General features: G+C 39.7%; 1 protein-coding gene across 2 annotated transcripts; it reads left to right on the forward strand.

The window, feature by feature from the left end:
* The first annotated feature begins 608 nt into the window (after positions 1-608).
* Positions 609-16,785, forward strand: rinl (Ras and Rab interactor-like). 2 transcript variants are annotated; one of them, XM_007577846.2, is made up of 11 exons: positions 609-1,524; positions 1,713-1,878; positions 7,751-7,862; positions 9,675-9,747; positions 10,796-10,884; positions 10,973-11,055; positions 12,611-12,830; positions 12,916-13,584; positions 13,683-14,006; positions 14,079-14,210; positions 14,988-16,785. In XM_007577846.2, coding segments are annotated over exons 1-11 (2,364 nt in total). In that variant the 5' UTR covers positions 609-1,522; the 3' UTR covers positions 15,482-16,785. The 2 variants fall into 2 exon arrangements, with proteins under 2 accessions (XP_007577908.1, XP_007577909.1); XM_007577847.2 differs by lacking the exons at positions 609-1,524; positions 1,713-1,878 and adding an exon at positions 5,589-5,666.
* Positions 16,786-17,966: the final 1,181 nt, after the last annotated feature.

Raw genomic sequence — 17,966 nt, forward strand, 5'->3', positions numbered from 1 at the left:
CTGTGCTGGAACACTTGAATTTACAGGCTGTTGATTAAAAGGCAATAAAAAAATAACTATGCAATAATTCGATATGAAGAAATGCAGCCAGAAAAAGTCCTTAGAGCTTTTTAGCCTTTAACATATGTAGATCTTGGAGCTTATTCAGTTGTCTTTCACTTGAACAGGATCTGTGTTTTAAGTGTCACAACTTTCAGGTCACAAACTGCAGCTCAAGCAGCTACTTTAGCTTGCCCTTCAAACTCAACAGCATCTATTAACCTTCAGCTTTAACCTCCTTAAACACTTACGAGGGAGCACTTAATTAATAATTTTTCCCTCCTCATTTGGAACTTGACGTGTTTTGAGCCTCTTCTTCACTACAACTTCATTTTACTGCAACAACTTAGCTTTAAAACTCTCAAATTTATGTGCAGTAGTTTATATATAGATACTCCTCGTGTTTTGCATTTGGTGATAAGCTCCAAACCTTTCAACTCTGGTCCTTGAAGGACAACTTTTAGATGAGTCTCTGCTTCATAGAGGACCCGAGCTCAGAGGATGAAAGAGACCACCCACGGAGGATGAGAGGGGAATTTTTTATATATATAGTTGGAATAATGGTTAAATATGAAATTTTGCTCCATGCATCCACTCCAGCAGTTGATGGGCGAACGTCGGGGTCAGCCCTGGAAAGGTCACCAGTCCATCAATGGGCGACTTAGAAAAATACAGGACAGACAACCAACCACACAGTCCAGTACTTGATCCTTCAATCAACACTTGGTTATGACTGCAGCTGAGATAATGATGTAGGTTAGCACCTGTTCTGATTAACAACGACCGTCAATCTTTTTGCCATGGAAACGCTGACCTATCAACAACACCTCAAAGCGAGCGGTTTTCCTGACATGCAGCGCTGTGAAAGCTTCGGCCATCCAGTCCACTCACAGAGATTACAAATTAACCTCAAACCTTTTTTTAAATTGTCTTTTTTTTTTCTTCTTATTTAAGAAGAAGAAAGTTCTCATGTGTGACATGTTGTGCCCTGTAGAAATTCACAGATTATCTTAGCATTTAAAGGTTGTAAAAGTTGCCCAGCAGAGGACATCCGCAGCTCCGCAGTTGCACATAAATATAGCCTCACTTAGAGAACATGCAGTCTTTTTACTGTTCTCAATGTGCTCAGAGTTTTGGTTAACCACAGGCTGACTCGAGAAAAGGGCTGGGTATGAGAAGCTGCTGTGAGTTTTCTAATGGAACCCGAAGTTGCTTTAGTTGTCATGTGAAACAGGACAGAAGGGAAAACATTTCTGCTCAGCAGCACGGGTCGTCGGTACAATGTTGAAACGTGGAAAATTTGCCACATTAATGCAGGAAATCTCTTGGGGTTGTGTTGTAGAGACGAAAGTGAACTTCCTATTTTAGCCCTGCTGGTATTTTGAGCTCTTAAGTAACACGTTCTCTGCAAGAAGGAAAGAGGAGTTCAAGAGAGAAAAAAACTGAAAAATGTGCAGAAATTTCTGAGGAAAAAAAGAAAGACATGTAAGTACAACTTGATTACTTGTATTTAATTATTTTTGAAAATTTGGATAGAATTCAAATAAACCAAAAACTTACACCTACGATTGTTCCCAGCCTGTAAAGTTTCTTTGCAGAGGTGTCAAACCGTTGCTCTGTGTGCATAAATAGGCTGAGCGTGCCGGTCATGGTGTTTGTGTGTTGGTGTCCAGGGCAGTGCATGCTCCTGTTAACGGGACGACAGCAATCCCGTGGCGAAGCAGCCGGCGGAGACTCTCGCCGCTGGAGAAGCTCAGGGGATGTCAGGACGCCTGGTGTCCCGGGGCCCCTTGGGGCAGAGAGGGGGCCCACGCTGCCATCCGTGGAGCACCAGCCGGGGTAAGAGAGGAATTACATGTTGAGTGACAACAAGGTCGTGATCAATAATTTGTTGAGAGCATAATTTCTATACTAGAATCCGACCACAGACCTACTTACTTTTTTGTGTTTTACTTTTTTATATGTATATAAATTCTGTTGTTGCCCATCTAAAAACAGACAATTATGCAAAAAAAAAAGACTTTTCAAGTTTCTACCTCAAAAGACATTTAAAAATAAATAGTGCTTAAATTTTTTAGTAGCCTTTTAGGTTTTATGTTAAAATGGAAACAAAATATGACAAACTCTTTAGAAATGTCCTCAACTGAGTAACTGAGTCTCGGATACGTCCAAATGTTAGAGAATTTAAAAACCTGTGTGACATGAATGGATGGATTCTATTTTTGTTGTTGCCGTCTTTCTCTAACACTACTTGCGATATTCATCTTCATTAAAATCGACAATCATTTGTAAGTTTCTGTTTTTAAACTTATCTTCAATTGGAAAAAGTTGAGGAGCCTTGTTGTCTAAAGGACAAGAAGTATGGCTCCTAAAATTGAAATATTGTAAAAAAAAAAAAAATTTCTGACTTTTGAAAATGAGTCTTATGTTATCGTTATACATATATTGAAATATTTCATCCTTTTCCATCCATCCATCCATTTTCTTCACACCCTTCTCCCTTATTGGGGTCGGGAGGGTTGCTGGTGCCTATCTCCAGCTAACGTTCCGGGCGAGAGGCGGGGTTCACCCTGGACAGGTCGCCAGTCTGTCTCAGTATTTCATCCTTTTATTTCTTGTAATTTTGATGGATAATAAAAGCCCAAAACTCTGAATAATACATAAGATCAGGCTTCTGAGAAGCTCATTTCTATGCATTAATTTCTTTTTTTTTTTTTTTTTTGTGTAAATTACTTCACCAGTGCGTCGTGACATGGAAGTGATCAGGTAACAGTGTTATGGAGGTCCAGATTTCTTTGATATCTGCTTTCAGGTCATCTCCCCTGCTGCGTCTGGTGTTCCTTGTCTTCCTCTTGACAACAGTTTGTAGATTTTCTATGGGGTTAAAGGTCAGGAAAGTTTACTGGTCCATCAAGCTTAGTACCACCACATTCACTGAAGCAGCTTTTGGTACCTTTGGCAGTGTGGGCAGCAGGTGCCAGGTCCTGCTGGAAAATTAAACCAGCATCTCCGTACAGCTTGTCGGCAGTGGCTTCATTTACTGTGGTCTTCAGAAAGCCCAGTGGAAACGACTGTTGAACCAACAGATGATTCCACCAAACCATCACCGACTGTGGAAACTTCACACTTCTGTGCCGCTCCGCTCTTCCTCCAGACAACTTGGACCTCGATTTCTAAATGCAGAGCTTATACGTTCATCTGAAAACTGGACTTTGGACCACTGAGCAACAGTCCAGTTCCTTTCCTCCTCAGCCCAGGTAAGATGTCTCTGATATTGAGTGGTTTGACATGTGGAATGCAACATTTGCAACCCATATGTAGGCTTCGTCTGTTCGTAATGACTCTTGGTGCACTGACTTCAGCCTCAGTCCACTTCTTGTGAAGCTGCTTGATGATCCTCTCAAAGCTGCAGCTACGCCAGCTGCCATTGCACCTTTTTCTTCTACACGTCTTCCTTCCACTCCACTTTCTAAGGAAGTGCTTGGATACAGCCCTGTGTGAACAAACAGCTTGATCAGCAATGACCTTTTGTGGCTTGTTCTGTTAATGGAGGGGGTCAATGACTGTCTGTTGGACAACTGACAAGTCAGCCGTCTTCCAAACTCTGTAAGCTACAATTTGCAATTTGTGGATTCACCAAATATAGTTTTTATTGATCTTTTATTGATCATCTGAGGCCTTAAATTTTGTTTTTAACAATCTGCAAGCAGTAATTATCAAAATTACAAGAAAGAAAACCTTGTCATATTTAACTCTGCTGGTCATGTTATATAGGAACTTCACTTTTAGAAGCGAGTGACACCAAATTCTGAACTTTTTCACAATATTCCAATCTTTTGAGCTTTACTCTTCTATTATAGTGTTTGAACATTTACATTTTAAATTGTGTTTGGACTGCTGATATAAACTGCTGATATAGACATATCAGCAGTTTATTAATATGCAAAAAGACGTGAAACTAAGAATTCAAACCACATGTAGTTTGACAATGGAACTGAAAGCTGCAGAACAGTGATGGCATTTCATTTGTTCCTCCGAATTTGGGCATCGGTGCATCACAGTGTGGGTCCAATAACCCAACTAAGACATGAAAGTTCTCCCGGAAGCTCAGTCGAGCTTTAATTTACCACACTGAAGGTCAAGGTCTGTTTTTGTTTCTTCTTTTGCCAGACCAGTGGATTTCTAATCCTCAGGACCCATTGTAAAGCATGTTTTATTTCTTTCCCTTCCTCCACATTCCTGACTTAAATAATTGGATGATTAACATGATTCTTTAACACCTAATGGTGTGTTAAAGAGGTAATTCATTCATTTGTTTCAGGTGTGCTGGTTCAGGAAAACCTGTAAAAAATGAAGGACAAAGCGCCTTGAGGACCAGGATGTAAAACTACTGGTTCTCAAGTCACAATGCCCTGAATTTCTTTTGCCGTTTCCCTGCTTGAATACATTTGATTTAAATGCTTGTGGTTAAGCAAAAGCCTGGCAACCAATAGTTAGCAGGTAAAAGCCTGTTAACCAGTCACCAATTAAAATCAGGCATGCTGAAGCAGGAAAACACGTTAAAACATGAAGGTTAGTTTGTCTTGATGACCAGGGCTGAAACACTCTGGTCTAGGTCGCCTGACCAGAGACTAAGTCAACAAGAAGACCAAACCAATTTCAAGGCTGTAATAATATTATAGTGGTTGTGGCAAACATAAGAAAGTAGATGTCCAATAAATTAGCTCTCCATTTTTACATTATAAAACACTGAATGTTTCACCAAGTTGCAGTAAAGAAAACAATGTGATTCTGACTTTCCTTGAGGAAAAATATTGAGTCCAGCAGGTCTGAGATCCACACAGGATGGACTGAAAATGTATTCAAGACCAAGACTTTGAAAATGGGGTCTCAAGACCAAATCCAATCAAACTACGACATGGTAATGGGGGTTTTGTTTTACAGAAACATTACTCTATTACTTTGCTACCGATGATCCAACCGTTTATCATCTATAAACTTTTTGTGTTTAGATACGTTCTCTGTGAATCTTTACTAATCATCTAATTGTTTAATGTGAGAAATTAAGCTATTTCTCCTCCAAAAGGAGCCTGATGAAGCTACGCAGTTCATGTCGTCATCTCTCCGTTTCATATTTGCATGGATAAAATTATTATTCTGCTTAGTTTTATGAATATTTCAGCTCTTCTTAACATAAACTGATGTAAGAAGTTTCTAAAACAGAATATGTTTCTCCCTCAGTCCTCAAAATAATTTCTGATCACTTTGGGCATCCTGTTTCTTGGATCTTCTCATATTCATGCCCTTGTTGCCAAGTTTTGCATATCACCATCAACCTTTTGGTTCTTTTATGCAATCTAAGTCTTTTCTGAAAGTTGATATCTTGAATTAGCAGATAAAACACAAAAAAGTTTTGCTTTCAGCCAAAGGTTTTTTTATTTTGTGTGTGTGTGTCCTGTTCAGCACTTGCTCTCTCCGAGGCATCAGCAGTTCCCTTTTCTGTTTTACATCTGAAAATACAAAAAAAATGCATTTTAAGCTAAATGCAGAAGTACTGTTGAATAACACCGTGAGCGTATCAGGGAAATGACTTTACAAAATGGATGCACCAGCTGCGGAGAAGCTCTGTGAGTAGCAAAAGATGTTCGCTTTCTACAGGATGATCGTTTTAAATCGTACCATTCTGTTTATGCCAACTGGAAGCTTTGGGTTATTAACCCATGAAAGAGGAAGAAGGTTTTTTTTGGCACAGTTTTCCGGTGTGTTGTGGAGTTTGTGGTATGACATAGATGTAGAACAAAAAAAAAAAAATGACTCGGCGGTTGGGTTGTAGTGAATCACCTAAAAAAGTGGACGTCACTTGTCTCATTCTTTGTAGAGTGAGGTTGTCTTTATTTCTGAGCTCTCGGAGTCTGAAAGCCACATCTTGCATGTGTGTTTATAATTTTTTTCATCCTAATGTGTGGGAATACCTCTGAGCTGAGGTGACATTACTACATGAGTGAGCAGTTGCTCTGGACTCAAAGTGCTTCGTGTTACTCAAGTCCACCGTGACTCAACCAACCGCTTTCTCTCTGTTGCTGCTTCTGCTTCCAGGAAAACGCAAAGGTGATCTGACTGATAACAGCAGTCTCTAATAACAGCATCTCAGTTTTTTGTTTTTTTTTATCTTTTGGTAGAAACGTCAAAAATGCTTCTTGAGATGATGTAAAGAAACTTGTTTTAGATAAACGGTTAAAACTTTTGAGAGCTTCCTCTTTTTTTAAGCAATGCTCTGCAAGTATATACTGAGAACCTCTGCCTTCAGATTTCAATTTAAATGTTGCTGGATCCTGATTGGTTCATACAAGTGTGACATCACATTTTTGCTTTCACACATATGCGAGTAACCTAGAAGAGATAACAGGTTGCTGTGTGTCTATTACAAGGATAAACCAGTGGCATTGCTGTGTTAAAATTACTAAAACGGTCACATGAAGGTAATAAATGTTTATGGATGTTTTGCTTTTTTTTCCGAATAAATTAACCATTAACCAAGATCCACAAAGTTAGTTTCTGAAAAACAGGATGCCATTCACAAGTTTATGAGAACAGAATTTAAAGGAAATACTTCCTAGACTTTGTGTCACAAGTGAATTTTTATTTATATCAGATGTAGTGGTGAGTTCAGATCATGGAGCTGTCACTGTAGATCAGAAAACCCGCTAAACATATTTAGTTCAATATATAATGAAGGAACAACGGTATGAAAACAGAGCCTTCAGCAGGAACGGTACAGTAATTGTACAATATTGAAGTTATCTTTAAATATTTTAATATTTATTAAAAGTTAACTATCACATGCTCACGTTATAACTCCGGCCTAAGAACTGAAGTTCTAACCTACAACATCGTGGGGTTAGAAGGGACCTAGATGTTGTAAATTTGATTTGTAACTTGAGACTTCACTCTGAACTGAGGCAAAGGTCTTGAGACTTGACTTGGACTTTTCCCTCAAATATTTGAGAGACTTGGACTTTTTTAAAAAATGACTTACAAATGTGTGTGTGTTTGGTCCTGAAACAAACCTTCCTCAAATGTTTTAATTAGCTTTTACCACAATCCTCTCCTGACTGTGGTTATTACTGTTGCTTGTGTACCTTTTTCTGACACGTTTTTTTATTCCAGATTCATCCAGATTCCATATCCACTAATTTCTAGCAGTCTTCCCCTTGACCATAGAACATAACTAACATGTTTGTAAAAATCCATTTTTATTGTTCATACAAGACGAATGATTTTTGTTTTTAGGCCAACAGTCGATTAGCAGAACAGAATCTGCTTTGTTAGATCAATCTTGCTGCAAGATCTACCACGTAGAACTGCTGAGACAAACTGAGCTATGTCTGGGTCTCAAGCCCCTGATAGTAAACTTCACCACAGACAATATCTCAGCATATCAACGCTTAGAGAAATGTATTTGAGTCTTTGAGAGATCAGAACAGCACCATGTTGCTAAAAAGATGAACTGCTGTAGCTGTCAAAAACCACACTTTGAAACTGTCAGAGTTTTATATCCACGCCTCGGTGTCTCTCTTTTTGTGGCCTGGTTGCCATGGAGTCCCGCTGCGAGGTTTGTGTGTGTTGGTGTTTCAGAGGAAACGTCTTACTTCTCAGCGGGCTTCAGTCGCACTTCATACAGCTAAACGAGCCACTTTGTGTTTCCCTGCAGAGCTTCCTGGTTGTGCGGGACTCTGTGACGTCTCAGCCCTGCCTACTGTGTGTGTCTGCAGGGGATCAGAATGGAGAAGTTCTCGATTATAATATGAACTGCAAGGAAACAGGTACGAAACAATGGATACAAACATTTACCTGGGTGGAGCCGGGTCAACTGAGGTCCATTGAGTTTCACTTTTGACATCTCTTTACTGATTTGTTACTTCTGCTAAACATTGCAAACAAACACGTCAAAAAGTCAATATTATGATAAGGCCAATGACACCTTCAAATTTAAATATATCTGCATACGTTCAAATATGCACCCAGTTATACTTGGTTACACGTTTCCCTTCAAATCATTTTTTCGTAGCCATCAAGAAGTTTTACATGTTATTCTTGAGGATATTAGACATCCCTTTTTTGACAAAGGTGGTAGATTTAATTTGAATTGGTTAGTTTCCTGACATGCACACTGCTGCTTTTAAACATATTTAGAAAAGTATCTGTACATTTGAGGTCAGGGCCTTCCAAAAGCTTCACATTAACCTGCTTTATTTATCAGTTTTGTGTGTTTAGGGGGATATTTTGTTTTTGATGTGCTAAATTCAGTCATCTCTGTGTTGGTAAACAACCAGCCTCTTGTTCTATAATTTGCTTTGAGGCATGAACTCTGCTGAAGTTTAAAACTTTACCCAGTTGCTAACATTTGGCCGTGACATATGTAATGCACCAATTCAACGTTATGAAGCTTACTGGAAATTGCCTGCAACCCTCCTCCGCTGTGAAGAAATGAGACCACTCTTAACGTTAATTTAATATTTGGAAGCGTGGCCAAATATTGCATTCACTTCCTCCGCTGCCTTTGCTAAAACTACAGGCAGACCACAAATCTAAAACAGTGCATAAAATTGATGTCATCGTTCACCACTTCTCCTTCTGCTCTCTGATTGGCCCGATAGAAAATCTACAGCAGGAATCCACTTCAATGAGAGAAATCACACGGACTAGTGAAGTGGAAGGCAATGGCCAGGCTAATATTTTGATGAGGTTGATGAATTTTAAGATTCCACCTACTACATGCAATAAACCAGAACTGTAGGCAGTGAAACCCAGGCCCAAAGCATTATATGCCACCACCATGTATGACAGTTTGTACTCTTAGGTTTTGAACGTACTTCACATTGACTGTGTCAAATATACATTTTGACAGTTTGCCAAAATATTATCCCACCATGACAACCAGCTATGCATAAACTGGGGTATCTTGGCTGCCAGTCTCTTAGTTCATGTTTGTGTTTTTTTGACTTCACTACACTTATATCTCTTGTTTTTAGTTCACAATATACTTGAATCTTTTAGTGTTTTTTGTTTGTTTGTATGTTTGTTTGCTTGCATCTGATCATTTCCAAATCATCAGCCTTTAACTGGTGGCGACTGTTTCACTTAAATGTTCACACATGGTTGGGTATTCCAGCCGGAAAAAAAGATCCCAAATGGAGGAATTCAGGCTGACATTAACCTTTTGCAAAATCCTGATTAGTACGATTCCAGGTATTTTCTGTGTCTGTGCAAACTGTTAACTCATATTGTTTGAACATGCACACCTGCTGCTTGTTGTTTGATAAATGAAAGTTTTCTTATATGATTTTTCTGCTCCAGAGAAATAGGTTTGAGATATGTGATAATAAAACACATGACACTGTTTCTCACTCAAAACTGCATCTGCTGTCCTGCTGAAATGTGCTTATCATAAACCGTCTTCTGTCAGGAAAACAGTGACAGTGAACTACTTCAGCAGTGACAGCAAATTTTCTACAGAAGTCCCCTTTATAAACTTCCTTATTTAAAGTGAAAACTGGTTCTCAGAATGTGCCTTACTTTAACTAAATATGAAATGACACTGAGCTGCGCACTTGTTCTCTGTTTTTCTATGACAGCCTTCCAGCTCTCTGAGTCTCGTCTGTCTTTCTCTGATTTGCCTCAGCTGGTGCTCTTCTACTCTCTGACCAGGTAGGAACATACTTTACTGCTTTTACCATACTTACAGCTGTGAGCTGAACCTTTTTGTTATTTGACTATGAGATATAGAGAGAAATAAAGTCAAATGGAGATTTTAAAATTGTCTTAAAACCCTTTAGGATATACAAGTAATGGCAACTTTAAAGTCTTACCAAACCTCATAAGCAAATTTAAACATCGTGTTGTAACAATGCCTTAAAGAAGTATTCATACCACTTCAATTTTTACACATTTTGTGTAGTGTGTTATTCCTTTTTCTGTTTTTATATCTTATGTTCTTATCTTTGTGTGAATCTACATGCCTTGATTGCCATTTACTTTGCTGTTGCACTAAAATCTCCCCCCTGTGGGGCAATAAAGTATATAATCAATCCTATTCTGCTCTATTGCCAGTCATGGAACCTGTGGTCCTGATAAATTTATTGTTCAGAGCGGCATCTAAATTAATTAGCTGTGCCAAATGCATCTCTCGGCTGCTTCCCTGATCAATTCAATCAATTCTCTTCTGTTCAGATATCTAACCTGCTGTTCTGTTTAGGTATCGGAGCATATGTTGATAAGTTTGCAGTCGCTCCTTCCTGCCTCCACTTTTGAATAATGGATTGAAGAATGCTGTGTTAGATGTTTAAAAAAATAATGTATTGTTTTATGACCTAAACCTAACCAGACCTTCCTCACTGACCACTCTGCACTCCTTGGTCTTTATGACATTGTTTGTTTTCTGATGTGACAAACCACAGAAGAGCTGGATTTTTTATTTATTTATTTTTTTATTAAACTACATTTCAGTGGACTCTTGGATAATTAGGAGGCCTGAAATCAGATTAATCAATACCCAATGTATTCTTGTTTTGGTTAAAAAAAAAAAAACATGTATTATTTTCCTTTCACTTCACTGTTATGCCAAGCATTGTGTTGCTGTATCATATTGAATCTGTAAGTTGTGTGAAATTCTTTTAGAGCTCCTTTCCTACATACTTTCGAGATGTATTACTAAGGTTTGTGAATATTTTTACACATCTCTCTCTGTCTGTGTCAGGGATGTGCTGGCTGTCTGCCTGTCCATCCCCCGTTGGATCTACAGTCCAACCGAGATGAATCAAGATCGTCTCTCTGAGCTTGAACCTAGTGAGTCTTTGGTTCCAGTCTCCTGCATGAAAAATACAAAACTACAGTACTTTTAAAACCATGTTGAGTAATGATTTCTGCTCTGCAGAAACGTGGTTGTTCACACCACCTGAACAACAAGCAGAAGAAATGCCCAACAAGGAGCCAAGCCATGTGATGTGCTCCATTCAGGTATGTTATTTTGTAAGCGTGAGCAAGCATACCCGCCAAACGAACAACTTCCCTGTTTTTACCCGGTGAGGAAGTTCAAAGTCCTGTAATCCTCTCAAAAGCTGCATCAGCACAAAACAAAAGTTTCACTGAGCGACTTGAAGAGGAACTTTGAAAGTTAAATTCATGCTAAAAATAATCCACTTCCTAGAGATGTGGAATAGGATAGCTTGTAACATTAGTTAGCCATTTAGTAAAAATAGTTCCAAGCTGTTGCTTGTCAAGCTTGTGGGTAGTTCCACATTTTTTTCTCCAAGTAAACCAAAAAGAAACATTGGAAACAGAAATGTTGCCCTTTGTACAGTCTTTGCATGCCCTCAACGGGTCAAATTATAATTATTTTCTGAGATAATTAGAACATTTTTCAGACTGCCTTGCTTTTAGACCCTCTTCAAGCATTTGGCATCCTGTGGTGAGTGAATCGTCTATAAATCAAATAGGAGCGTCAGCATGGTGTGCCGTCAGACCAGCAGAGGTTTGTTAACAAATTGTGTTTTTTAAAAGCATTTTCTATGATGGAGAATTTGCTTACTTTGCATTATGTCTACATGGACTGGATTTCTGGAAAGTTTTAAAAGTTATTTATGTTGGAGCCCACTTCATGCAATACACACTATTACAACATTAGTAAAACTGTTTTACAATTGTATTTTTCTCCCATCCATCATGATTTGTCTTAACTCTATCTCCATTTCATTTCAAATGTAAATCTAAGAGATCATATTGCTGAGTGGAAATGGCAAACAGTGTCAAATTTTAATCACACTTGCTTAAATTTTAGTGAAGTAAAGTTTGTGGGCTTAGTTGAGGATCGCACTATGTATGTTACAGTATCAGAAGAATAAAAAGGCAAAGCAGAAGGGATATTATTTACTCAAAGCATGCTAACTGCATGCTATTGAAATTAATTGTGAGCACAAGTGGAAATAAAATACAGGTCAAATGAAGACATCATTGCAGCTGCACAATGTAGCAAATAGAAATTGCCATAGCAAACAAAAAAACATGGAATTTCAAATGACTGTTTGTATGCAGTATTTGTCTAGAATGTTTCCAATGACATGCATTTAAAGTTTGCTTTGCAATATTATTGTGAGTTGAATTACCCTGATGGCCAACCCTGAGCTTAGAGATCAAGATGCTAAGTTCATTAATGTGATGACAGGAAAGACATAGTAAGGAAAAAGGGGTTAATTACAGTTGATACTATCATATCTAATGTTATTATAATATTGCGATTTGATGTTTTTATTTCGTTATTACTGTGCAGTGACAGATCTGAGCAGTTATGACGTAAACATTGTTTTTCTATTTGTGTCTGCTAGTGATTTACTGAAAAGGGTCTCCATTTCTGTGAAAACCATGTAATAAAAGGGTTTAGTGTTAATAATAATGCAATTGTTCTCCCTATGCCTTTTAAAATGCTTGATATTCTCTGATGTGGAGATTAATATATAAGACGGACCAGTCAATCTTTCCAATCTTATTTTCTGCTCATCTGCTTGTTGTTCTGAAGCTGACTTCCGCTAATGGCGCCCTGTGCATCATAAATCCCCTCTACGTTCATGAACATGGAGATGACTGGTTGACTCACCGGCCAGCGACTTTACAGTTATCAAGTTTCAGACGAGAGCGACGCCTGAGCACCACCCGGACTTGGGTCGGGGCTGGGATTCAAAGCAAACGAGCCATCTCACTGGACCAGGAATCCAAGGCTGCCAGTACAGAGGGATCAGGTCAGAGTCAAATGCATCAACACACAAACATTAAGCAGGTGATTGATCTTTAATTTAAAAGAGTGTGTTTTTTTTCGTTGAGCAGGTCTGACCAGAGCCAGGTCCGCCGATTCCCCTCTCACCCCACAAACGCCAACAGGAGTGGTCCTCAGGAGGCCCAGCCGGGATTTGGCGTGTATCATCCCTCAAAGAGCGAGCACGGGGAGCCTTTCCACGCCCACCACACCAGGAACACCTGAGCAGCACCGCCACAGCAGCCCCGTGCCTCAGTCTCCACACAGGGTGTCCTGGATTGAAGATGGAGTTTGGTTGCCTCCACCCAGGCCTTCGTCTTTGCTCCAGCCCCCATCGCTGGAGCTCGACTCGCTGTCCATCAGCAGCATAGAGGAGGAGCAGGAGTGCCAAATAACAGGCCCGGGGCCCCTCCACCCTTCAGCGCACCGCTTGGCTGGTAAGGTCATCAACCGTCTGTCGGCTGTGGGCCAGGCGCTCGGTGGTCTGGTGTCTCAGAAGAAGAAGCTGACCAATCGGGTGGTGGAGATGAGCGAGAGGAAAGGAAATGCCTTTGGAGAGGCAGTTAAAGGATTTGTAGAGATGACCCTGAAGGGAGGTTCTGACCCCACTGGGCCTATGGGAGCAGAGTACCTACAGGAAGTGAGGTCATCACTCTCGTCGCTCAGGGAGATCCTGTTGGATTATCCAGACATTCATGCCATACTGGACAGCATCACTGACTTGAATGACTCTGAGATTGGTGAGAGACATCTAAAATTCTCAAATACCCTTTTGTTGCCAAGATGCATTTTGTTCTTGTGTATATTTCTCATCATTTGTCTTTGCATCCTTCTCTAGACTCTCTGGTGGAGCTCGCTCTTCACAAAGTGGCCTTGAAGCCCGTCTCCTCCCATCTCTACTCCTGCATCCACACCTCCAGGACCAACGACGGCAGTTTTCAGAGTCTCCAGGGAAACTTCCTGTTGCTAGAAAAGAACGGGGTTGAAGAACTTGGTGGATCAAAAGGAGTTGGAGTCCCTGATTCTGTCACATTGGAGCGAATACAGCAGAGATGGGCCAGTATGCATGAGGCCTACTCCCCAAACAAGAAGAACCAGATCCTCCTCAAGGTCTGCAAGAGCATTTACCACAGCATGAGCACTAATGCTACTTCTGCTGCAGGTAATGTATGTTTGTTAATGTCTCGGTACTGAGTGAGGATGGGCCGGTACCTGAAACTCTGCTCTACTGCAGGTGCGGTGTTTGGAGCGGATGATTTCCTGCCTTGTTTGACCTGGGTTCTCCTCCGTAGCAACTTGGTCAGCTTACAGGTGGACACGGACTACATGATGGAGCTGCTGGACCCCACACAGCTACAGGGAGAAGGTGAAACCAATAAGTGCCGTATTTTCCCGACTATAAGTAGCTTAATTTTAAAAACTGTGTCAAGAAGATTTAAAAAAAATGTATAGGTTGCATTTATTTAAAAATTGTTAAACTTGACGGGGACCTTTGATCTGGTGACACACTGTGTTCAGTTGCTGTTCAACAAAATCTCTGAAAACTTTGGTTTCACTGCAAAAGCACTTTTGTTGACATAAAGGACAGAGAAGCTGGTCAAAGTTGAAAAGACGTGAGATTCACTTTCCAGCAGGACCGAAAACATACATAAGTATTTATTAGAATGGCCTATTCAAAGCCCAGATCAAAATCCAGTAGAGAATTTGTGTCAAGATTTAATAAAATAATGTCACCCCATCCAGTCTGATGGCGCTGTTTTCAAAAGAATAAATCCGTTTCCAGACGTCCAAGAGGCTTGCAGGTGGTTCCACAAAGCCTTCAAATAGCTAAGCACATATGTGCTCCACACTTTTCAGATTTTTGTTTGTAATGTCTGTTTCCACTTCACTATCACCGAAAACATACATAAGTATTTATTTGAATGGCCTATTCAAAGCCCAGATCAATTTCCAGTAGAGAATTTGTGTCAACATTTTTTCTAACAAAAAAAAAAAATTAAGTTTTTGGATTTAATAGTGAAATGTGCAAATCTCAGCACTTTTACAAGGAAATATTCACTGAAATACAAAACCACAGCTTCCATACTGTGTTGTCTAAGGTTTATCAGTGTTGGTAAGACTCTCTTTTTTATCTTCTTTACAGGTGGCTACTATCTTACAACTCTATACGCCTCTCTCTTCTACATCACTAGCTTCCAGCCGCGGCTGGCTGCCCGCCAGCTCAGTGTGGAGGCCCAACACTCTATCAACCAATGGCATCGCAGACGCACGCTCCACTGCAACAAGTCCCGCCGCAGCATGCACAGACGGACGATTCGCAGGCAGACAGCCAAACAGAACTTGGAGACAGAAACTGAGAGCAAGAGTGAAAGTGGGGGAGAAAATGAGTCTGAAAACGCTGATGTTTCAGAGCGGCACACAAAAACTAGCACGGATGCTGAGTGGAGAACAAGTGAGAACACAGAGTGTGAACAGGAACTAGGAGACCAGCCACAGACCACAGTGCAGTCAGACTTTCAACCTGCAATGCAGCAAGAGGTGATGACCAGCGAACAGGAAGACAAGCTGAGCGTTTGCATAGAAACAGAGGAGGCTAAAGATGACTCTGATGGAGAACTGAGAGAAGACCTGAGGTGACAAACTTCTCTGTCACACTAGGACAGTTCTTTTTCTTCTAAAAGATTTTGGTGGCTCTAATTTGAAAGTAGCTCAACAGGAAACAGGGTAATCAGAGAGAGGAAGACGTGTGGCAAATGTCAGCAGGCCGGGAATTGATCCTGTGACCACCGCCACAAGGACTAAGGCCTCATTTCGTGGGTCGTGCTTTGCCCCTGCGCCACCACAGCACCCTGCATTAGAACAGTTTGTCAAAGTCTTTCCCCCTGGGTCAAACAAACCCTTCCTAAACCCACATTAATCGCCCCTCTAAAACAGCATCATCTGCATTTTTACATCAAGAAAGTCCCTGATGTAGGTCTTAGTTGAGGGTGTTCAGAGTGTTGCTTTCATGTTTGGACCTGCCTCTGTGCGTTTCCGCTCTGTGTATCGACTTTATCTTCCTGTTCAGATGGTGATTCTAATTTAACCTGTGTATGTGTTTGTATTAGACCTGGTGCACAATGCTTCTAGCTCTTTGAAACCGGACATCAGGTTAACGTCTCCTGAACTCTGAACACCGAGAAGCAGAGTCAACGAATGAGTCAGTGGTCTTAAATTAGAGTTTGTTAATCAGTATAGTCTTTCTAAAAGTCTTAAGGTGAATTACCTTGCAAAATTGTTCATACCCCTTGAAATTTTTAACATTTTATGACTTTATAACAATGTATATGTCATACGTTGGCATGGCCTGGTCAGAGTTTAGATCTAAATTCAAATAAGAAGCGATGAAGAGCTGTTTTGGCAAAAATTCAAAAGAAATTGTACATATGCAAAGATGGTGACATCTTTTGTTGTTTTCAGACTGAAAATTTTGATTTCTCAGAAACAAAAGGAGAAAAAAAGATTTTAAACCAAATAAATACAGTTTGGTTAACATTACATGCTATTTTTGATATTTCTCAGGGGGACCACTGACAGATGACCTGAGATGGACTTATCTAATATGTCAGTTAAGCTTTTATCATTTTTAGTATACAAATGCATATAATATTAAATACATTTCTGTGATCAGATTAAAGTTATGCACTGATGTGCTGTTGCTATTTCCTTTCAAATAGGCAGCTGCTTCGAAGCATCACTAGCTTGTTTCTTTATCACTGTACCTCTACAAATTGTTGCCAGTGGGGGTTTGTTATAGGTCAGTAATATTTAACTGAGATTTCTATCTTCAAGATTATATCTGTGTAGCACACACAAGCTTTTATTTATCAGACAGCGATAATGTTCCATGGATGTGTAGCACTGCTTGCTTCTAAATAAAGATCGCTTCTCCTCGCCGCTAACCTGCCTGGCATCCAACAGCGTCTTGATTTAAAAATCGGTTTGGTTTTCCGTTCCCTGCAGAAACCTTGACCCAATCAAAAGTTAAAATGATTAAAAGAGGAACATTTTGCTAACTCAGTAGTTCGACAAAAATGATTTCCACCTGCACCACTAGATGGCAGCATTACACCTTCAATAACATCACTGTTTAGAAGCACGGCTCATAGTTTATCTAAAAAACATGCTTTAGGAGTTTGGGTCTATTCAGAATAGTAACTAATTGTAAAGCTTGATCTAGAAGCAACTACTCTAATTAAAGCTGGAACGTTGCTGAACATTAGATAATTGCCATGAACTTTAAAAACAACCTGAAAACGGATACAGATAATTATCAACACATCTTGAAAGGCTGCAATAAGTGTGAGAAAAAAATTTTGTGATTGCATTTGGCCTGTTGTTTAAAATAAATATTGTATGCATTTTTAGTTTGTAGAAACTCCCTTATTATAGAGAGGAAATGTCAGCAGTAGTTTGAAATGTATGCGCTCCACCAGACAGCAAACTTTGTAAACCTTCTGATTTCTTTATTTTGTGTCACTCTTCTGTCCCTTGGACACAATTTTACCCCTTAGAAGACTGCCATGGAAATATGCTTTTCAAATATCTTTAATTAATTCATTAACTTTGGTATTCACCATGCTAAACCAACATAGTCATAAAATTTCAGAAATTGTAAAAACAAATTAACTGAATTACTTCCTCAGGTTCTCCTGAGTCCTGCTAATGACCTGATTATTTGACTCAGGTGTGCTGAAGCAGAGACTCATCTAAAAGTTGTCCTTCAAGGACCAGAGTTGAAAGGTTTGGAGCTTATCCTGAAATGCAAAACACGAGGAGTATCTATATATAAACTACTGCACATAAATTTGAGAGTTTTAAAGCTAAGATGTTGCAGTAAAATGAAGTTGTAGTGAAGAAGAGGCTCAAAACACGTCAAGTTCCAAATGAGGAGGGAAAAATTATTAATCAAGCGCTCCCTCGTAAGTGTTTAAGGAGGTTAAAGCTGAAGGTTAATAGATGCTGTTGAGTTTGAAGGGCAAGCTAAAGTAGCTGCTTGAGCTGCAGTTTGTGACCTGAAAGTTGTGACACTTAAAACACAGATCCTGTTCAAGTGAAAGACAACTGAATAAGCTCCAAGATC

Source organism: Poecilia formosa, unplaced genomic scaffold (assembly GCF_000485575.1).
Source record: "Poecilia formosa unplaced genomic scaffold, Poecilia_formosa-5.1.2 Scaffold457, whole genome shotgun sequence".
Taxonomy (NCBI): Eukaryota; Metazoa; Chordata; class Actinopteri; order Cyprinodontiformes; family Poeciliidae; genus Poecilia; species Poecilia formosa.

What these genes read in the sequence shown, in the direction of transcription:
- rinl (XM_007577846.2), top strand. An exon ending in CTTGAATGACTCTGAGATTG is followed by an intron (nt 13,585 to 13,682) that starts GTGAGAGACATC and finishes ATCCTTCTCTAG; the next exon opens with ACTCTCTGGTGGAGCTCGCT. An exon ending in CACACAGCTACAGGGAGAAG is followed by an intron (nt 14,211 to 14,987) that starts GTGAAACCAATA and finishes TCTTCTTTACAG; the next exon opens with GTGGCTACTATCTTACAACT.